Source organism: Culex quinquefasciatus, chromosome 3 (assembly GCF_015732765.1).
Source record: "Culex quinquefasciatus strain JHB chromosome 3, VPISU_Cqui_1.0_pri_paternal, whole genome shotgun sequence".
Taxonomy (NCBI): Eukaryota; Metazoa; Arthropoda; class Insecta; order Diptera; family Culicidae; genus Culex; species Culex quinquefasciatus.
Genome location: NC_051863.1, coordinates 91,917,881 through 91,942,187, shown reverse-complemented (window position 1 = coordinate 91,942,187; position 24,307 = coordinate 91,917,881). Strand labels below are relative to the sequence as shown.

Sequence of the window (24,307 nt, the reverse complement as noted above, 5' to 3'; positions counted from 1 at the left end):
TTGTTGTCTATTTCCCGGTCGAACCATCGCCACCCTGCTCTTTCGGGAAGTTTCGACGGACACCCTGGAACAAGCACCAGTCCTGATTGAACCGTCCTCCTCCAGCACCACGATCCATCCATGTTGAATGTGAGAAAACTGCTTCACTTCCCGACGACTTTAACACATTTTTTAAGACTATTCCAAAATTGGGAAAAATGACGCGGACGGAGATATGCCATTTTGAACATTTACGTTTTATCAAAATTTGCTGCAATCTACATATGCGCCCGTTTATTTCACTTGCTTTGCTACCTACTTCGTGGGCATCGTCGCTTCAAAAATCAATACCTGGTTTCAAGAAGTTCGAAATGACTTTATTGGAATTTTCTGTTGCCTACATTTAAAATTGAGTACCTTAGTCAAAATAAGGTATTCGTACCGAAGTTTCTCAAGCGAAACTGGAGAATCTCAGTTTGATACCGAAAAAAGTATTCAGCAAAATATTGACTTAGCATGATGAATTTCTGCGATCAATCCATGAAACTGATCCACATTTAAGTTCTATGTTGGTTAGTACAAAACATCATAAAAAGTACCTTTAACGTATCCTGAAGCCGTCAGAAACTCTATAATCAAATGAATTTTCACGAACAAGAACATTAGGATTAATAAGAATATGTTTTGTATTTTATCGTTTTACTTCATAATTAATATTTTGAATAAAATTAATTTTTCTGTTATTTGATTCAACAATTAAAATTTTCGCAATTTATGCCCGTAAGGGTGGGGGTCTCAAGTTATATGGCATGGACTCACAAAAGAAACACACAGTAGTAAATAATAAATATTTGACTTAAAATGATTTTATTACGCTTAACAAAATTTTGTTGAAGGGGAGGGGGAGGGTGAAAGAAAGAGGGGACGGGGTTTGTGTCCTTAAAGTGGGGATGTATTAGCTTATCCATAATTTAATAATTTAAACTTGCAATACAATATATACGCAATTCTGTTGCACTTGCAAATGTATGAAAGGACTATTTATTATAAACAATCAACTATTGAATAACATGAAAAGTCATAAAATCTACGTATATCATTTCAATACCATACAATTACCCAAATTTGTATGAATAAAACATTTAAAAAGCAAAAAAATAATTTGGCCGCCTGTTTGTATGGAGATGGCCCATAGTGCGCTGCAGATGATGAAAATCTTGAAAGAATCTGCGCGCGTTTCAGGTGGAGATCGTCAATTCCCATCGCCATCCGCTCGAGGTCAACGAGCGTATCCGGATTCGGATGAAGAACCCTGGGGGATTGTTAACCGTGAGCTGGCGGAAATCATTCAGCCACCGGTGACGCCGATCCTGCTGGACGTACAGAGTGATGTGGGTGACAAATTTGGCGAGGGCGGAATTATTGCGAATCTTTCGTCACTTACGGCCTTGTGATGCTGAACAGTGCCGCGGTGAAGCCGGTCATGAAGGTGCTGTACAACCAACCGGAGTTGGCTCCGAAGCTGTTCTTACTGTTGGCTGATAAGCTGATAAGCTTGTAATTGGTTTATATTGAGACCGTGGACGACTGTTGGTCTCGAGGGTTGGTCGCAGAGCAGCACGAAAAAACTTGGCTGTTTTACACGGTGGACAACGGAGCGGTCGAATTGACCTCGGACGACAAGCAGATTCCGTACCGTGTTCTGCAGATGGACATCGCACGGGTCATCATGAAGAAGCTCGAGTTCAAGCCTGCCTTCGGTTTTCGTACGATCAGCAGGCTTGCATCATGAAGGCCACCCTCACGGACGTTGAGAAGAAGGGCCAACTTGCCGATGTCACCTTACGGAATTTAGTCTGCGACCTCAAGCAGGTCAACGTCAAATACTGGCCGCACATCCCGCAGGGCAAAAACATCGTCCGGATAACGTTCGTTCTGGATACGGTCACGTTGATCGTCTGTCACAATGTGTACTCCAAGCTGCTGCTGACGATTCTTCCCGAGTAAAAGCAGCTTACGCACCGTCAGAGCCAAACGAAGTTCTTGAAGATCGTCTCCGCTAACGCCGTCAAAGTCCTCGATCTGGAAAACGGCTCCATCAAAATGTCCCCTCGGACAAGTTGTATGGTTCCACAGGGTTCATCCGCAACCGGCCGGACTACCCTATGAAGATCAAATCCGCGACCTTGATCCGACCGCCGTTGAAAATCCCGGACTGATCATCGAGCAGCTGCAAGAGGTCTCCTGAAGCAACTGTTTGAGAGCAAGTCCAACATATTCGACGGCGTCAAGCTGATCGACCTGAACATGAATCGCTCGCTGGGTGCCCTGCTGCTGGAGAACCACGACAAGAAGCCCAACGTGGCGGCCAGAGCGAAAGAAATAAACTGCACGGAAGAAGCTGTTGGCAAGGGATCCGAAGTGCCAACCGGTGCCGCCAAGAATAACGTTTAAAACCGCGAGGGATAGTTTTCTGTTAAACTAGAAACAACAAATAAAAATAAGGGGACTCGGGGTTGGGACGCGTTTTATTTTATGGAAAATAAATAAAATGATTTTGAAATTAAAAATAACTGTTGATTTAACCTTTCTGGCTGAATTCCTATTTAATTTGAATTCAACCAAAACAAAAAAAGAAAACCAGAAAGAAAAGAAGAAGAAGAAGCAGCTGTCAAAACCAACCCGTCCATAGAGCTTTATGACGTTTCGCGTACACACTCTAGCGCACCATTTGATTTTGCTGGCCGGACAAAATTTAACCTCACTTTTTTTTGTGTACATACACGCAATACATACGCACGTAGATTACTCTATTCTGATTCGATTCCGTTTGAATTCCGCTTAAACCGATTTGCGGCGAAAACTCAAACGAACCGGTTGTTGCGTTTGAAACGGAATGCGGCTTAGAATCTAAAACGACCACTCCCAGATACGAGATTTTCTTACAGAATTGGTTCTGTAAGAATCCTGCTAGACTGATTCTAGCAGCACTGTCAGAATTCTGTAAGAATTTTGCAAGAACTTTCTAACAGAAAAATACTGCTCACTGATTGGTTGGCGTTTTACCGGTTCAAATCATGTTTTAACAAGATTAGTTTTCACTCATTTTTTCAATTTCGATCACGTTTTTCGCGAGACGAAATCTCCCGCTTCCAGGCTGTTGGAAGGTGAAAATCAAACTTCTATTGTGCTGCTTTAGAAGTGGCAACACCGGATGTCCATCCCAGAAGTTCGATCTCGGAGTAGCTGGTTAAAATTCCATAGAGCTGGCGGACATTTTGGTTATCCTAGCTCCAAGGACAATCTGGAGATCCCGTCGGGAATCGAAACACCATCGTAGGTAAGCCATCACTCCCACAATTGGGTCCTAAAATGAAGCTTAGATAGCTGATATTATTGCTAACAGCGATAAAGCTTATTTTTCTGAGTACAATGACACTTTGTACGACCACAAAGAGTTTAAAATGGATTTTTAAATCAATTTTGAAAAATTAACCTCGCGGTCCTTTTTGACAGAAAAGCCATAGTTGATCCATCGATAAAATGTTGTCTAGTCAAAAAAAATTTTTGCATTAAAATGAAAAAAAGTGATCAGAAATGGTTTTTAATCGTGTTTTTTACCGTTGTACATAAAAATGGACATAGGGCTTTAGTACCCAATTCCGGCATAAGTTGCGAATAGATTTTTTTGGCATGATGAAACTTAACCTACTTTTCCGCTCTCTACAGGCATGGCTCTGCAGTTATGGCGACATCCAGACCTTGGATCTGGAGTCCAGTTTCTCTCTTCGGCATCTTGGCCGGGTTTCTTGGACATAATCAACAGCTACCTCCATGGTATATTAAAAAGTGATGTGACTAATTAAACCAGAAAATGAGTTGTAATCTAGGTTGTGATGAACACAGAAATAAATTTTGCTCGAAATAAAATTATTTGTTGCTTAAATTTATACAACAATAAAATTCCAACAAAATTCTAGCAGGATTCTAGCAGAAAATTTTGCCGTCTTATTCTAGCAAAATTCTTACAGAGTTCTAGCAGGATGGCCTGTCAGAATAGTTCTAGCAGCATTCTAGCAGGGTTCTAACAAAACCGGTTGCTTTAACCGGATTCTGCTAGAACCGGTTATTGCATTTGAGCTAGAATTCTCTGAGAATTCTTGCAAAGATCTGGCAAGATGAAGGCAGCGTTCTAGTAAGAATAATTTTGATCTGCTAGAATTCTGTAAGAATCCTGCGAGAACGTCGTGACTGGGCTGTTTAGAATTCGAATCGAACTTTTTTTCGCTCAAGCGGAATTCTAAACAGAATTCAAACGGAACGCGCTGAGTGGGTTACATGCCAAGCAGTATCGAGCTGTCAAATCGCAACATGGAGTTAAACTTTCTGTGCAGTTGCTGTGAAGCTTACCAAGGCTTTTCAAAAAGTTTAACTCCATGTTGCACGCACACACTCTCACTTTTAATTTCTCAGATTCATGTGGAAAACATGTTTTATTACTATTAGCCTTTCTTTCAGTGTATTTGAAAAAAAATGCAGATAACTCAAAATTTTATCTGGCATCCCTGTTTCCATACACCCTAACCAAAAATCATGATTTTCTGAGTTCAATAGACGTATCCAGTTTGAAATGGCCGCTAGGTGGCCAATGGTGTTAGAAATGACAGCTTCCATGTATTTGAATATGGGAGCTCAGGAAAACTCAATTTTTAAGCAATAAAATGATTATTTATGATAAAAGTATTGATTGATTAGGTGCACAAAATGTGTCTAGAATATTATTAAAATAAAAACTGTTCAAAAAATTTGCAATTGGATTAGTACACCATTCGATTCAGCAGGAATTTTGGGCACCAAAAATATATAGTTTTCATATGTTAAGTATTTTATTTTAGAAGAAAATTAACAAAAAGTATGAAAATCGAGACATTTAGTATGGGAGCTGTCAAATCTCTCACCATCAAAGAGCAGCGTTGAGCTTTCGCTGGATTTGTCTATACCCAGTTTTCATACACTGAAGATTAAAATTACGCCCAAAATGTGTCGATCTGACACATCGAATGTGTACACCGCGTTGTTTTGGAATCGATGTGTTGATTCTACACATTGCGCTGGTTTTTGCTCAAAAAGCCATCCAATGTGTAAATTGGCTTTGCGGCTGTTGCACAAAGTTGCCACCAGGTGCGTGCATCGCTATTTCTTAAATGTCAAAGTGATAGAATTTTTCAGCCTCGTGTAGCACAGTCTGTGCGGAACAAAAAATCCGGATTTTACCGTTTTTCGATCCCCAAACCGTGTTGGCCATGAACTGGGAGGACTTGTCCATTCTAGTGCATGGCCAACACGGTTTGGGATCGGTAAATAAACCTGAACATCCTTCTCCAACTCAAAATTCCCTTCTTCTCTGAGTTGCCAGGGCAAGGGCTTGTTTCTGAGAAAGTGGCCACTTGCCATACAATGGCAGTGCTTTTCCGGAAATGCGCATTGTGCTGTATCCGCTGGGTAAGATTGAACCTCTAAACGTTGGATTTTTTTTTTAATATTGATGTTTTTTTAGGTTAGAAGCTGCCAGAGAGATTGATCAAAAACCCCCCAGCCCCCTAGGCCGATCACATCAACATGGCCATTACCGCCGTCGTTCCGGTGGACAACATGGTGTTCCTGCATACTTCACAGCATCGGACGTGGCGGCCAGTTCGGTACCCAGATTCTGCCATCACCTGCACCGCCACAGCTAAAGACTCTGAATGATTACGCCAGATCCTGTTGCAACCCGAGGAGACACCTAGCTGGACTGCCTCTTGGCCACAACGCTCACAATCTGGAACAATCGATGAAGATGTCCAGCGCCATCGATGAAACAACTTCAAGCTGTTTTTAGCAGCGATGAAAAAGTCGACGCACAAGTCGTGGCGGTCACCGCTCACTCATCGTCAATGGCCGCGAGCTGTGCAACATTTTCAACAAAAAGTTCGAGGGCGTGGTCCTAATTCGTCGTGGAGCGGTCTTGCCACTGACGCCACCGGAACGATCGCAGAGACTGGTTAGAGAAGGGAACGGTCGTGCGCGGTCCGCTATCGAACAGCTGTTGCTCCAGCGGGCGGACGAGATCGAGTTCGAGTTGATTGTGCGGGTTGATCCGGTCGCCCGCGAGCAAATGGTGAGTACATTTGGGGTCATTGAGATGGTTTTTGAAAGATGTGCTTTTCTTCCACAGGAACGAAGCGTCCGCTCTAACTTCCACATTCCGAAGATGATTGCCGAACCGTCCCGGTCGCTGCTGGACGTCACCTCATCGACGCAGCACGACAACGAGCAGCAGCACTACCAAGAGAATGAGACTCGCCGGTCATCGAGTGGTTGTTACAGCAATTATCGGCACGATGCTCCCGAAGCGCGGTGCCACGGAAGTCCGTTGCGTTTTGAAATCGCGCAGTAAGTTGGATGTTATAGAAATGTCACCCTTTTTTTTAATTCGCTTCTTTACACAGCAACCCAAACCGATCAGAAATGGCAGCTTCAGCCATCGACAGCAGCAGCTCGGTTGTAACACGGCTCCCGGTAAGGAGATGTAGTAGGTGAAACCGAACATATCGGCGTTGATGAACTCAGCGAACATGCTCGGAACCGCAATGATGAACCTGAGCCGTTTTTCGACCCGCTCTCGATGGTGTACCAACTATGATGATCCCCGGTGGGCAAGCGCCGGTTCCTGGCCCGTCGGTGGCACTGACAGCTGCCAACATGCCGGCACGGCAGCTTATGACAGCGCAAACGATGACAGTGCGGGACTGCGATTCCGGGGGCACCGGATCACCCCGTTCAGTCGAATGAAGTGTCTGATTCGATCTGCGATGGCACTTCATTCGACGACTTAATTTCGCGATTAAAAGGACAGACGACGCCAACGACAGGGATGATCCGGAAATTTCGGAAAACTAGTCCGAGGCGGGAAAATTCTGGAGCGAGGCAGGTTGGAGTTGGTTTTGTTTTTATGATTTTTTTTAAATATATTTTCTTATATTTTCAGACCGGCTTGCCGCACTAAAAGCAGTTGTTAAGAGCCATTGGCGAGTCCAAAACTATGGCAGAAATGCGACCATTTGGTTTCCTGCTGGTGCTCGCGTACGGAACGCCACAGGGTACATGCTTGTGGCGCTCGTTTCATCTCAGGATATCGCTCAGCGCAACTCATCCTGAACACAAACATGACCATTTTGCTGAGCTTGCTCTGATCAGCCCGAAACTAAACCGACATCAGCGTTCACGGCAGGACCAGGTTCCGGAACCATTCGACCACGACAACCGGATCCATGCTGCCGTGAGCTGCGGATTTGCTGCCAGCACAGTAGATGCCTTCCGCGTTAAATGGCTGTCCCCACCAGAATCTGCAATGTGCATTCATCAAACCAACCATCCTGCGACCAGCTGGCTGAACTTAGCAAGCAGATTGGGCGCTTGCGTCTCGTGATATGTTAAAATTTGTGCACATTTTTTTTTCTAAATAAATGTTTTAAAATTTAATCTTTTTTGATGAAAACTAAGAAAAATAAATTTGTCTACTCTCCAACAGGTGGCAGCACAATATTCCCGCTATCCAAGAGCTTTCCATTTTTGCCACCAGGGGGCTACTGCCGAATCAAAATTTACACATTGGATGCGTTTTTGGCCAGAATCCAGCCAATGTGTTCCGGGCTGTTTACTCGGCGCGATGGTTCAAGCGTGGTCTTGTGCGAAAATGGTTGGATTCAACGCTTTTTGGTGTAATTCTGATCTTCAGTGTATACGAATTCGAGCCAAACATTTCATTAGGGCACAAAACCAAAAAACGGGATTCGAGAAAATCGCTGGCAAAAAGTGGACAACTTGTTTCAATTCCTATTTAAAAAGAAAGCTTGACTGGTGGTATTTTTACTGATGATACGATAAAACACATCATTATCCTCAACTCTGCATTAATGCTTCTAAATTTATGTTGATTTTTGCAATAAAAATCATAATTTAAAAAAAAATCTCGTTATTAGGCCCTTTTAGCTTTCCAACTGCTGTTCATAATGGGCCCTTTCTAAACATCCCAAGTAACCAATCAGCACTAAAACAAGTCAGATTGCAGCACTACAAGCGCTTCACCAGCTGTGGGTTACAGCTAAGTTGTTTTGACATCTGCACTAAATGCGCTTTTACAGCTGATATGCAACCGGTTTTGGACTTTATATTTCTGATTTCCAGCTGGCCTCTACTGTTGCTGATCCAACCCTGCACAAAACGTCAAAAAATTGGGAGAAGCAAAAATGTTGCTCTCTCCCTCTCTTTCATCTCTCCCTCTTCCGATCTATTTTCGTTTTGTACGCAACTGCATTGCCGATGAAGCTGAACCACTGGGGAGGAGCCGATTTTTTGTTTGAAATTGAGATGTTGAAGATTCGATGCCAGGAGATGTTGCCGCTGATGAGTGGAAGTTTTCGAGCCTGATCCCGCACGGCCAGTGTGGAGATGGTTTAACATAGCTTGTTTGACACCTACAATTGGTAGTACTTTGCGAGCTTGATTGCGGGACTCAAATTGGGAATTTGCTGAGGTGAGCATCGAAGACGGCAGATCTCTCCAGTACCGCCGGGAATCGTAAGAGAAAAAAACACTTCAAAGCTAGCTTCAAAGCCATTTGTCACCTAGTGGCCGAGAAAATCCAACCTGTAAAAATCTAGCCTTTAGAAGAGATCATTTAGTTTTCCACAAAGCAAAGGTGCTCGCAAACACCCACAAAATACAGGTTTTGAACGAAGAAGTTGTTCAACCAGCCATAAATATTCTTCTCAAAGAATAAAAACATCAGGAGCATAAACATCCTACGATGAATCTCAGTCATCGACTGACAGCCGTTTTTTCCGCTGGTTTGTTTTGGTCGTACTGGTTGAAGGAATGAGCGAGCAAGAGATATTTTTATTTTCGTTTATATCGTTCTCTCTCCTTCACTCCTCAACAGTGTTGCCAGTAAAATGGAGAAAAATGCAGCAGTGTTGCTAGGAGCAGCATTAAAACTGCTGCATATCAGCTAATACTACAGCAGTTGTTTTAGAGCTGATTTGTTATCATCCTAGCTGTTTTATGACTGATTAGCAGTAGAATGCTGACAAACAGCATATTTATGATTTCTCTTAGAGCTGGATGGTTACTTGGGATGGCTTTCTACCTATAGATATACAGCCTTGCTTTCTAAATGCAATTTCGAAGAGAATTAAAAGGGCACTAAAGCGCTGTCACCGGATTGTTGTTTTGAATGATGTTTACGGGCCCTTTTGTTTAGTAAGAAATAATGAGGAATTCAGTAGAAATTTTGATTATTGGTGAAGTTTTGTGATCGAATGGTGTAGATAAGGTATGTGAAACATAAAAATTCTTCAAAAGTGTACTGAACAGCAGCCGCGGGCCGTATTAAATATTGTATTCCGACGAAGTTTTTTTCTGCAGAAATCCTTGGTGAAACGTAAACCAAACTTTGTTTTGAAGTGAATTAGTGTTAAGAATGTATGAAAAGTTCACTTAATAACATGGAAAGTTCCTTAACCACGAAAAACTAACAAAAAAAGAAAAGGGCACAATTGAACTTTTTTTCTGGTTTGGAGTGAACATTGTTATGTGCCCTTTTGTTTTTTTGATTTTTTTCAATAGGAAATTGTTTGCTATCAATCTGATTCTTGGAGGGCATGTAGGGAGTGTAATAATGAATGGAATAGTGGAATAATCCTAAATGTTTACGTTTTGGTTTGGTGCCCTAATGAAATGTTTGGCTCGAATTTTTCAGTTAAATCCGTATAACCATTTCTATGGTTGTAGTACCTGAACTCAAAAAATCGTATGATTTTTGGTAAGGGTGTATGTCATCGTGTTCGCGAACAAGCAAATCATTGTGTCTGTAACTGATATTTTCCTGGAAGAATATTGTATTACTTCTATGTTTTATAATTTTCTTGAATAACTTAATGAAAAAACTATTGTGAAGATGTCCCTTAAGCCAAGGCGAGTGGATTTCAACCAAACTTGGAATGACTTGAGGAATACAATTGAAGACGTAATCACGCTTGGGAGGGTTGAAAGAAATGAATGGAACAGTCGTTTTGTGTAAGTTTTATTTCATTATTTAACCTCACTACAATTCAAGCAAAACAAAGTAAAGGGCCAATGTTGAAGTGTAAACAAAGACTCAATCCTGCTCACGTCAGGTGATGTTTACATTTAGAACGATCAGGATAGACTCTTTGTTTACACTTCAACATTGGCCTAATTACATTATTTTGCTAGAATTCGACGGCAACATTTCAAAAGTCATCATGTACATTTTGATGTTTTCTGGATTATTGCATAATCTGAAATTACAATATAAGCAAACTTTTTACCAAAAATGAGCAAAAGTTACTTAAGTAAAGTTTGTTTAGTAATAATTTAAAATAAAGTAGTATAAGCCAAATCTCTGGCAACAACAACAGTTAGACAAACGATACATGTTAGAGCCGTTGCTAGGCTACTAAAAGACAGTTAGTTGTAACGGAAAAACTGTTTATTAACATCCGACTTGCTTGGTGGTCGGAATTGAACTGACTTGCATCAGCTGCTACATCTCCCCCGTAAGAGATGTACATGTTCAGCCACCGTGGAATCCTAGACGGTCGAACGGGACGGCGTGGATCAATAGGAAATATCGGTGTCGGCGGCGTAACGGGCTTGTCGGCGGGTACGGCATCTTCAGGCAGCACAAAGTGGTTTGTGCCAGACCCACCTTCCAGTGGATCTTCGGTTCCAGGCAGAGCCGGTGGTGCGGGACTGTCCGGAACAGGAATGTCGATCTCGATGGGAGCTTCAGGTTCTTCCTGGTCGGCTAGCAGCAACGGTCGAGCTTCTTCGATCAGAATCTCCCATGGTAGACGTTGTTGGACTTGGTCAGGAACTTCAGCATCGTAGCGAGGGCGTAATTGGTTGACGTGCGAACTCACGATCCTCTGTCTTCCTTCCAGGTCCAGCTGCACGATGTAGTTGACGGAACCTTTCCGTTCGACGACACGGCCGGGAATCCAGGACTTGGTGTTGCGCAGGTGGTACTCGGCGTAGACCAGGTCATCGTCTTTGAACTCGCGCTTGACGGCTCCATGCCGACGGTTACACTGCTCGTTCTGCTTGTGGTTGACGGCTATCGGTATGGCAGGGATAGGCTTCTTCAGCAGGTCCAGTGTGGTGCGCACCGGTCGTCCAAGGAATGCTTCAGCTGGAGACGTCATGTTCGGTGTGTTCCGGTTGGGCGTGGAACGGTACACCGACAAGAACGTTTACAAGTGCTCCAGTGTGGGCTCACTCAACTTCTTGAGGCCACGTTTGAGTGAGTCAGCGAATCGCTCCGCTTGGCCGTTTGACTGCGGGTGGTAGGGCGCAGTGCGGAGGTGGGTGACACCATTCGCACGGCAAAACTCCTCGAACTGCCCGCTGGTGAACTACGTTGCGTTGTCTGAGACCAGGACGTCCGGGTTGCCGTAACGGGAACAGGTCTCACGAAGCATGTCCAGGGCTGCAGTTGCGGTTATGGCACGAGTGCGGAAGATCTCGGGCCACTTGGAGTAGGCATCCACGATGACGAAGTAGTAGTAACAATCGACTGGTCCAGCGTAGTCGATGTGGACACGTTGCCACGGCCTGTCCGGGAGAGGCCACGACTCGAGGGTCGCCTTCGTCGGGGATTTCGCTGCAGCAGCGCACGGTTTGCACTGGCGAACAAACTGCAGCACATCGTCGTCTACGTTCGGCCAGTAAACGTAGCTGCGGTCCAGAGACTTCATGCGGTCCATCCCTGGGTGTCCGCGATGCAGTTGGCGAATGATCCGTTTGCGGAACTTGAGGGGCACGACGATCCGATCGCCGAACATCACACAGTCGTCGACGACTTGGAGTCCATCGCGCCGGGCGAAGAACTTTCTGACGTCAGGGTCAGCAAAAAGCTTGGCGCTCGCTGGCCAACCTTCGTTGAGGAAACTCACCACTTGCTGGAGAACTGGATCCTTTCGCGTCTCAGCCACGATCATCTTGTGAGTAACTGGAAGGTTGCTGATTGAGTCGTCGAGGATGGCTCTGGCTTCGGAATGGACGTAGACGGCGGCAATCACGTAATCCTCGTCTGGCCGGCTTTGGGATGACATCAGCCGGGAGAGGAAATTAGCGTAGCCGAAAGCCGTCGTCGAAACGTGCTGGATGTCGAAGTCGTAAAGCAGGAACTTCAAGGCCCAGCGTTGAAGACGATTCGCCGTGTAGTCAGGAATGCCTTTTTTCGAGCCGAATACCTTGAGCAACGGTTGATGGTCGGTTTTCAGGAGGAAGTGGCTTCCGTACAGCATCTTGTAGAATCGCGTGACAGCGAAAACCAAGGCCAGGGCTTCCTTCTCCACTTGTCCGTAGTTCATCTCCGCTGGCGTCAGTGAGCGAGAGGCGTGCGCCGAGGCCGTACTTCGATGCATCTGCTGCGACAAAGATCTCCTTGGACGGGTCATAGTGGGTGAGCAGCAGATAGGAAAGCAGGATGGCCTTGAACTGCTCGAACGATTTCTGGCATTCTACGGACCAGCGCCAGGGTGCGTCCTTCTTGAGCAGGTTGTCCAGGGGAGCCCGGAGCTGCTTCATCTGCGTCACGAACCGTCCGTAGTAGTTGATTGCGCCGAGGTAGCTCAGCTGCTGGACATCCTTCGGCGGCTGCATCTGGGCGATGGCCTCCGTCTTGGATGGATCGGGCCGAATGCCGTCTTTGTCCACGATGTGTCCGAGGGACTTGATCTGTGACAGGGCGAAACGGCACTTTTCGATGCGTAAGTGAAAACCATACTCAAGCACGCGCTCGAGATCAGCGGGAAGACTGCGATCGTGATCCTCTCTGGTGCGGCCAGCGATGAGGATGTCGTCCAGGTACGTCTTGACTCCAGGAATGCCGGCAACCATGCTGTTGGTGATGCGCTGGAAGGCTCCAGGCGCCGGCTTGACTCCAGGCGGCAGTCGGTTGTGCTGGAAAAGGCCACGATGCGTGTTCACGGTGAGCAGCTAGCGCGATTACTCTTCGACCTCGACCTACAGGTAGGCGTCAGACAAATCGAGATGTGTGAAGAAGTGTGCGCCAGCCAGTTCCGCGAAGAGGTCGTCGGGGTGAGGCAGCGGGTGACGGTCAGATTCCAGCGCGTTGTTCAGCCCCGTCGAATAGTCACCGCAAATCCTGACGGAGACGTTGTCCGCCTTGCGCACGACGACTATCGGAGCTGCCCAGTCCGAGAATTGAACTGGCGAGATGATACCGTTGTCCTGGAGCCGCTGCAGTTCTGCGTCCACCTTCGGAAGAGCGGCGTACGCCACTGGTCGCTTCGGGCAGTAGGTTGGACGTGCGTCGGGCTTGAGGTACAGCTTCACCTGCGCTTTGGTGCATCTACCCAGCGTGCTTCTGAACACCTCCGGAAACTGCTGCTTGAGTTGTTCGATGACTTGGTCGGGGCGTTGGTGCACGGCGTTGACCAAGTTGTTGATCGGAATAGACCACAGATTGAAAAGATCCATCGTCTCGATGCCAAGGACGTTGAGTTCGGCGCGGTCCGAGATGAAGATGCGTTCACGCTTGGTGACGCCTCCGATGGTGATCTCGTTTTGGAACTCGGCGAGAAGGTTGAGGTTGCTTCCGGAAGCCGTGACAGCAGATTCGTCGGTGGGTCGAGCGGCTGGCTGTCCGATGCTGGTCCAAGTTTCTTGCGAAATGATGGTGATGTCGGACGCCGAGTCGTGCTGGAGCTTGACTGCTGTACCGTTGAGCTCGACTGGAACGAACTTCCGCTTGCTTCCGATGTTGCAGACCTTTCGACCTCATGTTCTCCTTTGGCTTCGTCTGCTTCGAGGGGGTGGGCTTGTTGCTGGAGCAATAGCCCTCTTTGTGTCCTTGTTGCTTGCATCTGGAACAGGTGTGCGAAGCGAACGGACACTCTCGAACGTAGTGGTTGTCCCCGGACTTTCAACAGGGCGTTTTCGGGGTTTTTGTTTTCCCCTGCGAGGCAGGCTTCTTCTGGCTGCGAGACACAATGTTGACGTTTCGTGCATCCTTGCCTGCTGCGGCTGCTTCGACAGCTACGGTTTCGTCGGCTTCAAGCTTGGAGATCAGTCTGGCTCGTATGTCCGCGTCCCGTGGCGATTGGAGTCCACAGACGAACCGGAGCGCTTTGAACTGGTCCGAGGAAAGCTTGGAGAGCTGGAACACTTCACAGTGTTTGTTCACCGTGGCAGCATAGGTCGTGAAGTCATCCGCGTCGTTCTTGGCGTACTGCAAGCACTGGTAACGGGCATGGAAAACGGATTTCTGCCGGCCGAAAAGCTTCTTGAGCTTCGCGACGGTCTCCGCCAGCGTGAAATCCCGGGGATGGTTGGGAAGAACCGTGTTGGAGTATTTTTCGTGGACGGGCGTGCTGAGCTTCCGTAGAAGCAACCTCACTCGAGCGGGGTCGTCGAGGTCCTTGCCGTCCTTGGTGAAAACGTCCTCGTTTGATGACTTCTTGAGGTTGGTAGCTTCGAGAACTTTTCCGAGAAATTTTTTTCTCCTCGTCGCCAATTGTTAGAGCCGTTGCTAGGCTACTAAAAGACAGTTAGTTGTAACGGAAAAACTGTTTATTAACATCCGACTTGCATGGTGGTCGGAATTGAACTGACTTGCATCAGCTGCGCAGGTCAAGGCACGGTTACGACACGACTGTCATCCACATACAATGCGAGTGAAGTTAAAATCGAACCAAGATCGAACCATGTTTTTAGCGCGTGGCATTTGAAAAGGTCGTATGCGCATCGGACATAAATTACACAAATAAAAACTTTTTCAGTTTTTTCTTTAGAAAGATGTATGTTTAATCTCAAATTTGAACTAGGGGAACAGTTTATAATTCCATCGAAAACCTAATGTAGGCATATAAGCACTGTTCAGTGTTGTTCGGTTACAGCTATAGCTTAAAGCATTTTCGACAAACAAAATTTAGTTAGTATTGTGAAAGCGTAATTCGTTTTAAAACAACGGACAGGAAGGATTAAACAAATTTTATTTTGTTTCAAGGAAACTGAAGCTATTCAGTTCAGTGTGTTGTGTTGTTTTGCTTGAATGACCAAGTAGTACTTTGTTTTATTGATCTAATAAATGTTAAATTCGGATAAATTTACATAATACTTGTAATTGCTAAAAAAAATTAAAACCGAGGTAAAAACCAACAAAAAAAAAATATAGTTTGAGAAAAAATAAACGCATTTATTTCATAAGACCTTTTCAAAAACCATACGTAAACAATATTGACAGCACCTCTGAAGGGTCTTCAGAAAACTGCATGCGTGTCAGATCCCTGGGTCAAGGCCTGCTACAATAAACATTGTGGCAAAAAGCATCAACTTAAAGACGCCATGTATTGTAAGATCAGTTCCTAGCTGAGCAGTTCTCCACGGAATCGGTCTTTTTTCTTTGATTTTAATTTTTGTATTTTTTAATCCGGCTGAAACTTTTTTGGTGCCTTCGGTATGCCCAAAGAAGCCATTTTGCATCATTAGTTTGTCCATATAATTTTCCATACAAATTTGGCAGCTGTCCATACAAAAATGATATGTGAAAATTCAAAAATCTGTATCTTTTGAAGGAATTTTTTGATCGATTTGGTGTCTTCGGCAAAGTTGTAGGTATGGATACGGACTACACTGGAAAAAAATAATACACGGTAAAAAATTTGGTGATTTTTTTATTTAACTTTTTATCACTAAAACTTGATTTGCAAAAAAACACTATTTTTAATTTTTTTTATTTTTTGATATGTTTTAGAGGACATAAAATGCCAACTTTTCAGAAATTTCCAGGTTGTGCAAAAAATCTTTGACCGAGTTATGAATTTTTTAAACAATACTGATTTTTTCAAAAATCGAAATTTTGGTCGCAAAAATTTTTAACTTCATTTTTGATGTAAAATTGAATTTGCAATCAAAAGTACTTTAGTGAAATTTTGATAAAGTGCATCGTTTTCAAGTTATAGCCATTTTTATGTAACTTTTTCAAAATAGTCGCAGTTTTCATTTTTTTAAATTAGTGCACATGTTTGCCCACTTTTGAAAAAATATTTTTGAAAAGCTGAAAATTCTCTATATTTTGCTTCTTCGAACTTTGTTGATACGACCTTTAGTTGCTGAGATATTGCAATGCAAAGGTTTAAAAACAGGAAAATTGATGTTTTCTAAGTCTCACCCAAACAGCCCACCATTTTCAATGTCGATATCTCAGCAACTAATGGTCCGATTTTCAATGTTAATATATGAAACATTTGTGAAATTTTCCGATCTTTTCGAAAACAATATTTTCAAAATTTTCAAATCAAGACTAACATTTTAAAGGGCGTAATATTGAATGTTTGGCCTTTTTGAAATGTTAGTCTTGATTTGAAAATTTTAATATTGTTTTCGAAAAGATCGGAAAATTTCACAAATGTTTCATATTTTAACATTGAAAATCGGACCATTAGTTGCTGAGATATCGACATTGAAAAATGGTGGGCTGTTTGGGTGAGACTTAGAAAACATCAATTTTCCTGTTTTTAAACCTTTGCATTGCAATATCTCAGCAACTAAAGATCGTATCAACAAAGTCCGAAGAAGCAAATTATAGAGAATTTTCTCAGCTTTTCAAAAATATTTTTTTCAAAGGTGGGCAAACATGTGCACTAATTTAAAAAAATGAAAAACTGCGACTATTTTGAAAAAAGTTACATAAATGGGCTATGAAAACGATGCTTTATAAAAATTTCACTAAAGTACTTTTGATTGCAAATTCAATTTTACATCAAAAATGAAGTTAAAAATTTTGCGACCAAAATTTCGATTTTTGAAAAATCAGTATTGTTTAAAAATTCATAACTCGGTCGAAGATTTTTGCACAACCTGAAATTTCTGAAAAGTTGGCATTTTATGTCCTAAAACATATCAAAAAAAAAAAAATAAAAATAGTGTTTTTGCAAATCAAGTTTTAGTGATAAAAAGTTAAATAAAAAAATCACCAAATTTTTACCGTGTATTTTTTCCAGTGTAGTCCGTATCATACCTACAACTTTGCCGGACACAAATCGATCAAAAATTCCTTCAAAAGATACAGATTTTGAATTTTCACATATCATTTGTATGGACAGCTGCCAAATTTGTATGGAAAATTATATGGACAAACTAATGATGCAAATGGCTTCTTTGAGCATACAGGCACCAAAAAAGTTTCAGTCAGATTAAAAAATACAAAAAAAATCGAATGACCGAAATCCTAGAGAACTGCTCAGCTGGACTCGGTCACTGGAAACGACCGGCGGCTCAACGACCGACGAAATAGGCGGCGGGCCAGATGCGGGCTTAAAAATGTCAAAATCTCTTCCCCCCTCATTTCGTCTCACCATCCAGCTGCAGCTTTGTTGACAAACAAACGGAGCACGCGGTCGCATGATGGCGGCATCGAGCCAGAATTAGGGGTGATCATGTGATTAAAAATGACAGTTTTGACAAAGAACTTTTTTCAAGAAAAATAATATTTTTCCGACCGAATAAAAAAATTGCGAGCATGTTCAAACAATTATTCCTGATGTCGGAGAAGTGCTAAAAAACCAAAATTTTAATCCATAATTTTTCTATAAATTGAATTTTTTCACTTCAACTAGGAACCCCACGACCGTTTCCAATGACCGTGAGAAGATGCCAGAAAATCCAGCTACGAGCTAAATCTACAATACGTTTAGCGAAGAAAAGCGAATCATAAAAAAGCATCCCCTCCAATGACAGTAGGGTGTTATATACGTTTGTGATATCGAAAAAAGTTATGCTTATTTTTCTTGAATATCCTTACTTCAATATAGTTTTATTGAATATAAATTATCAAACATCGATAAAAGCAACGTTTTTTCTCGTTTGTTATCACGTGAAGACTTCCATCATTGTTATGATTTTTTGTTCAAAGATATAAATTTTGCGTCGCTTTCAATATTTTGACAAAATTCCTTTAACAAGTTGTTTAGAATAGTGCCCTACAAATGATGATTCCTTTTGGTAACGATTATCCCATTCCTTGTAAAGTTCCTGGGCTTTGTCATAATGAGTATCATAGGTTTGATGCTTGTTTGGCAAGGAGTATGATTCGATCCGATGTGGAATTAAAATCGAAGTTTTCAGTATATTGCTGAAGCTACAATTTTACACATGGACACCACTTCATGCTACGAGAACCCTTTTGACGCAGTCTCAGGGCTTAATCGATGGCCGGTAAACTGTCATCGAGACAAGGAGGTTCTCCGATAGTGGAAATATCACATTTGTACAATGAACCGCTACATATGTGATTTTCCCTATCTTAATGTGGGTGTCAGGTTAGCATGCGGGTTTTTTAAATTTAGTTTTTGTCGAATTTAGGATTTTAATTAGGGACTATCCATAAACCACGTGGACACTTTTTTAAGAATCTGCAACCCCTCGTGGACAACCCTTTATGCCTTTTTCCAGCGATCGGTAAGATGGGTATTACCCAAGGTATTACCCATCATCAGGTATGTGACTTTAGTTGTCTTTATTGTTTATAGTCGGCTCACTGGTTGTCAATCTCTCTATGTTTTCCTTCTTCTGTAGAAGATTTATTTAGTTCTTAAATTTTCATATTTTGATGCTTTCTTTTTTCCATTTCTCTTTATCCCATTTTTTCTCTATTTTGACGGTCTATCTGATTTTATTTCAACTTTCTTTTTGTTAATGGGTAATTCCATCTGAAGCGGAAAAGCATTTTAAAATTACCATCTCCGATTCTGTTAAAATTTGGCAGAGCTGTTGAGACTATCAAAACATGCAAAAATCCCGAATTTCATCCAAGTCGGACCACCCCCTCCATTTTTGTACCCTCCCAAAAAATCGACTTTTTGGCGATTTTTGAGCGAAACCCCTATCTTCAAACGACGATAACTCAGGAACCACGAATCTTAGAGGGTCGGTCTTAGACTCAATTTTGAAGGAAATTGGACGTAGAATCCATTTCCGTGATCAAAATTTAGATTAAAAATGTTTTTATACCTGTATTGCGCAATTGAAAACTTTAAATGGCCGTATTTCAAAACAGCCCTATTTATTTTTAAATTTGACCTCACCATCGTATTTCCGGCGAATTTTACATAAGAATCACTTATCGACAGAAAGAAATATTTTTCGTTCCAGAGATATCGAATTTTAAAGTTTTGAGTATTTGAGATTACCTACATTAGACTGTCTGCAGCGCGAAGTTTTATAGTTGTTTCAAATTGCGAGCAGTTTTATTTTTTTAGAACTGGCGGAAATGAAACTAGAACACGATGCTCGCAACGCGCTGATCTAAATGTTGTTTCAAAAAATGCTTTTAATTGTGTGCGTATGATTATCAACACAGCATCATAGTGTGTGTTTGTAAGAATACGTGGATATCTCTATATATCTGATTTTATTTGAAACTGAGTTCTATTCCAGTTCCAAATCGTCTCACGTTTGAAAAAAAACTCGTCGAGCAGTTTTATTTCGGTTTCAAAATACTGCTCGAAAAATAAAACTGCACCTCCGCGTTGCGGGTGGTCTGTTTCAGTTCTATTTAAAAATGAAACAGCTAGAACAAAGTAGAGAAACCTAGATTTTAAACAATAATTTAAACTTAATCAACACAAAAGCAAACACACTGATTCAAAATCACCTAAACATGCTTGACAGATATTTCGCGACAGAAAATCGTCGCGAGAGTTAAACTTGCTCAATTCGGTTTAGTGCCGCGCGACAATAACCAGATATTTAGTTGGCTGTCTTCAGGAGGGTCTTGACGTTCTCTCCGAATACTTTGGCGACTGGAAAATTCACATAAATGCAGCCAAAACTCAAACCATCATTTTTCCTCTTTCGAAATCGGCCAGATTTGCCCCAAAGGATGATGTTTTGATAAAAATGAATGATGTTTCGATACCCTGGTCAAAGGAAGTTGTCTATTTAGGTCTCATACTTGACTCGAAACTTTTGTTTCGGCAGCATGTAGACAAGATATTGAACAAGTGCAGCATTCTCATCAGGTGTTTGTGTTGAGATAACAACTACTGCCCCCCTCTTTTTGCTGCACTACTGCGCTTGACGTGAGTGACGTGCTCTGCCAGCTGTCACAGTCTGTTTATATAAATTTTTTTCAAGTGTTTACTCACGCTCCAGTTACAGTTTGTTTATACACTCACGGTTTTCGTTGAAAAATTACGTGCTTTTTAGCCTCAACAAGTTCGGTTTCGGTCTTAACTCACCGATTGTAAAGTGTGCTTTGCCATCATAGTGAAGATCGAACGATAATTGTGCCGGGTTTTCCGTAATTTGAACGCGAAGTTTTTGTTTATTTTTATTCCATTTCGGATTTGTTACGCGCCATCAACCACTAGCCGCTCGCTGCACCACCTAGTGTTCGATCCGCGAAGCATCATGAGTTCCAACGCTGTCTGTCACTCTTGCGCAAACGAAGTTGACGATCAAAACATTGCTTGCCAGGGGTTCTGCAGTGCAATCTTTCACCCCCAATGTACCAATCTCCCAGCCGGTTTACTCGCTGAAGCTGTGAAAAACAAACAGCTGTTTTGGCTGTGCAAGTCTTGCAGCGGTTTGATGAGCGATATGCGGATGCGTCGGAGTGTCCAAACTGCTTACGCTGCTGGGCAAAACCAAGCCTCTGGCTCGCAAAGTCACTTGTTTGAGCAGCTGAAGTCAGATGTTTTAACGGAGATGAAAAAGGAGTTGAAACAAAGCTTTGCTGCACTGGTCAACTCAAACTCACTTACACCTATGTCAGGCCAACGTAATAATGGTGCTGGAGGTAAACCGTGGAATGGTCGGCAACTATTCAAAAACCAGCAAAGTCGTCAGAATCCACCAGATCCCTCAACAGTTGCTACTGGGATCGCTGCTTCTCCTTCGCTTGGATCAATCGTTGCCAATGACTCATCGACAATGTTTCAACTCTACCTCTCGAGGATCTCCCGTAACGTTACGGTCGAACAAGTTTCCAAGCTCGCCACTGACCGCTTGGGATGTTCCGACCTCGAGGTCACGAGACTGGTGGGCAAAGGAAAGGATGTTTCTCGGATGTCATTCATCTCCTTCAAAATCGGAATGAAAAAGGAACTCAAAACCAAGGCTCTTGCGAGGGCCACCTGGCCGGCTGGCCTTATCGTTCGGGAATTTGAGGACCGTACGGCCGGAAAATTTTGGGACCCTTCTACCGATACGCCGACGAACTCCGTGACTACAACGCCGTTGCGTCCACAGACTTCACCGGCCGGAACGGATGCTATGTCGGAATAGGATGCATGATCAAGCACACTAAGGAAATCCCCTCTCTCTCCGCTGCGGCTTCAAATCGCTCCGCACCTGTTGTTAGTCATCCTTACCCGGCGCACGGAGATCGAGTTGGGGGTTTCCGACCTGGCTTCTCAGGCAAGTATTCATGTTGTCCCAGTAATTCCCCACTTGATAAAAGTTTGGTTTCCAGCGAATCATCCTCACGCCAGCCACTGCAGAACTCAATCCTAGGGATTCCATCAGCCCGGTCGAAGTCTGTACGCAACTTTTCGGATTACGGGGGAGCCCTTGCCCCCCCTACCACACTCCAGCTATCTGGCCCGGCTATTGTCAGCAACCTTATCGTCAGCGCGGAAGTCTCCAGACGCATCTCTGTTGCACCGAATTCCATCGACGAGACTGCTTCTCCAGGACGCTTCTTGCTAAGTACCGTGGGAGCCCTCAACTCTCCCGCCGCAGCCGATACCATCGCAGAGCCAGCCATATCGAAGACCCAACTTGCTGGCCATTTAAGTCGTCCTGGTGATGTGTGCGGGTACGGGGCGAGGGTCTCCCAAATCGTCAGCACGGGCAACTCCGACCGAAGACATTCACCCGCTCGCGCTGCTGCGCTACTTCACTCGGGACGCCTGATACAAAGTCCTGTGGAAGCCCCCGAACGACCCGTCGCAGTCCTGCCGCATGTCAACGCTCAGCAAAGCCGTCCCGAACCTGCGTACGGCCATCGTGAGGGGGTCTTCCAACGGCAACTCTCAGGCGAGTACCCCGTTCTTGAACATTTGTCCCGCGCTGATGATCTGTTGGTTTCCAGTACCTCCCTGAGGACTACATCAGCGGCTGAAGCTCCTAATCGGTTGGACACGCAGCGCGCTCTGAGCTTCTACTATCAAAACGTAAGGGGACTTCGTACAAAAATCGACGATCTGTTCCTGGCTGTGATCGATTGCGATTATGATGTCATCGTTCTTACGGAGACTTGGCTAGACGATGAAATCTTTTCGCCCCAGTTGTTCGGGACTGGCTATGTAGTCTACCGCAACGATCGAGACACTGTTCGTACTGGAAAGAAAACTGGCGGTGGAATCTGCATCGCTGTCTCGAAAAAGTTTGATTCAACCGAATTTCCTGTTCCGACGGATGCTAGCAGCCTCGAACAGCTTTGGGTTGTCATCAATGGCGTCGCAGATCAGAAGCTGTACGTCGGCTCCGTCTACATCAGCCCGGATCTTGCCAGAAATTCAGCAGTTATTGAGTCGCACTTTAACTCGGCCTCCGCTGTGGCCGAAGCGATGCGTCCGAACGATTTGCACCTGCTTCTCGGCGATTACAACCAACCTAAAATTACTTGGACAAAATTCTACTCGAGACACGCGCACCCCAGTTCTTCGTCTGCATCTTATCCGCTTTCCAGTTCTACACTACTCGACGGCATGGCACTGCTTGGAATGAAACAGTTGAATGATGTTAGCAACAACTTAAATCGCACACTTGATTTGGTGCTCATAGATGACGATTCTGTAAACTACTGCTCTGTCGCTGAGGCCCCGGAAGCGCTGCTTAGAATCGACCCGCCACATCCCCCACTGGAGGTAACTGTTTCGCTGAGGATGCCAGTGCCGTTTATCGACGAACCTGATACCCGATCTTACAACTTCTATAAGGCGGATTTTCCCGCCCTCAATCGCGCACTTCTCGGAGTAAACTGGAATGCCCTCAATGAAATGCAGAATGTGGATGAAGCTGTGGCATTCTTCAACTCTACACTGAAAACCGCCTTCAGAGATCACGTTCCAACTCGTGCACCCCCTCGGAAACCTCCCTGGTCCAATGATCGCATGAAAAAACTGAAACGACGGCGTGCCGCTGCTTTGAGGAAGTATTCAGCTAGACGGAATCCTGTAACCCATCGCGCCTTCCGTCTCGCCAGCAAACGTTACACGCACTACAAAAGACACCGTTATGGAATCCATGTTCGCCGTACTCAAGAGAATCTGAAACGTAATCCAAAACTTTTCTGGTCTTTTGTGAACGAGAAACGCAAAGAAACCGGGCTCCCAGCTAAAATGTTCCTCGGCGAAGCTAACTCTACTTCCACGATGGAGACGTGCAACTTGTTCGCTCAGCACTTTTTGAGCGTATTTCGTCCATCGCCTGCAACTCCGGATCAAGTGCGCAGCGCACTCCGCGCTGTCCCCGCAGACGCACTTCACCTGAGCGCTGTACCAATCACGGAGGAGGACGTACGAACGGCGATCGCAAAGCTGAAGTCCTCATCGTCTGCCGGACCTGACGGAATCCCATCAATTGTGCTGAAATCCTGTGCTGTCGCCGTCACAAAACCGTTGCAGCGAATTTTCAACCTGTCCATACAATCCGAAACCTTCCCAAATTGCTGGAAATCATCGTACATGTTCCCAATCTTTAAGAAAGGGGATAAGCGGGACGTTTCCAATTACCGGGGAATAACATCTCTTTGTGCCGGTTCCAAACTGATGGAAATCATCGTAAACACGCTCCTGATAAACGCAACGAAGGGTTACATCTCAACAGCACAGCACGGGTTCTTTTCGGGACGCTCGACAAGTACAAACTTAGTCGACTTCATCTCATTCTGCAAACGAAACATGGAAGGCGGAGGACAAGTGGATGTTGTTTACACCGACCTTAAGGCTGCGTTCGACAGGATCGACCACCGCATCTTACTCGCCAAGCTCGACCACCTCGGCGTTTCATGCAAAGTCGTCAACTGGGTTGCATCGTACCTGACTGGCAGAACACTCTCGGTCAAAATCGGTGCGTCCGAATCAGTTCCGCTCTGTATGACGTCCGGCGTCCCTCAAGGGAGTAATATAGGACCAAGCTTCTTCTCTGTCTACTACAACGACGTTACCTTTGTGCTCCCACCCGGAAGCAGAATTCTCTACGCCGACGACCTAAAGATTTACCAGCC

At 44.2% G+C, this 24,307-nt stretch overlaps 2 protein-coding genes across 3 annotated transcripts; one reads left to right on the top strand and one right to left on the bottom strand.

Moving 5' to 3' along the window:
* The first annotated feature begins 5,227 nt into the window (after positions 1-5,227).
* Positions 5,228-6,738, top strand: LOC119770371. 2 transcript variants are annotated; one of them, XM_038265110.1, is made up of 4 exons: positions 5,228-5,481; positions 5,537-6,139; positions 6,197-6,414; positions 6,471-6,738. In XM_038265110.1, the coding sequence occupies exons 2-4, from the start codon at positions 6,137-6,139 to the stop codon at positions 6,559-6,561; spliced, it is 312 nt and encodes a 103-aa protein (XP_038121038.1). In that variant the 5' UTR covers positions 5,228-5,481; positions 5,537-6,136; the 3' UTR covers positions 6,562-6,738. The 2 variants fall into 2 exon arrangements, with proteins under 2 accessions (XP_038121038.1, XP_038121037.1); XM_038265109.1 differs by lacking the exons at positions 5,228-5,481; positions 5,537-6,139 and having other exon boundaries at positions 6,146-6,414.
* Positions 6,739-11,459: 4,721 nt separating this feature from the next.
* Positions 11,460-21,826, bottom strand: LOC119769067 (uncharacterized protein K02A2.6-like). The gene is made up of 7 exons (XM_038260963.1): positions 21,659-21,826; positions 21,022-21,111; positions 14,063-14,530; positions 13,817-13,993; positions 13,126-13,773; positions 12,557-13,011; positions 11,460-12,492 (listed from the first exon to the last, which is right to left on the bottom strand). The coding sequence occupies exons 1-7, from the start codon at positions 21,824-21,826 to the stop codon at positions 11,460-11,462; spliced, it is 3,039 nt and encodes a 1,012-aa protein (XP_038116891.1).
* Between the last annotated feature and the right edge of the window lie 2,481 nt (positions 21,827-24,307).

Bases quoted from the DNA above. Each gene is read 5' to 3' on its own strand.
- LOC119770371 (XM_038265109.1), top strand. From the start codon at position 6,164: ATGGTTTTTGAAAGATGTGCTTTTCTTCCACAGGAACGAAGCGTCCGC. The intron at 6,415-6,470 runs GTAAGTTGGATG...TTCTTTACACAG, and splicing joins TTGCGTTTTGAAATCGCGCA to CAACCCAAACCGATCAGAAA.
- LOC119769067 (XM_038260963.1), bottom strand. From the start codon at position 21,826: ATGGTATCGGCTGCGGCGGGAGAGTTGAGGGCTCCCACGGTACTTAGC. The intron at 13,994-14,062 runs GTGTCTCGCAGC...CCCTGTTGAAAG, and splicing joins ATGCACGAAACGTCAACATT to TCCGGGGACAACCACTACGT. The intron at 13,774-13,816 runs GTTCGTTCCAGT...GTCAAGCTCCAG, and splicing joins AACATCGGAAGCAAGCGGAA to CACGACTCGGCGTCCGACAT.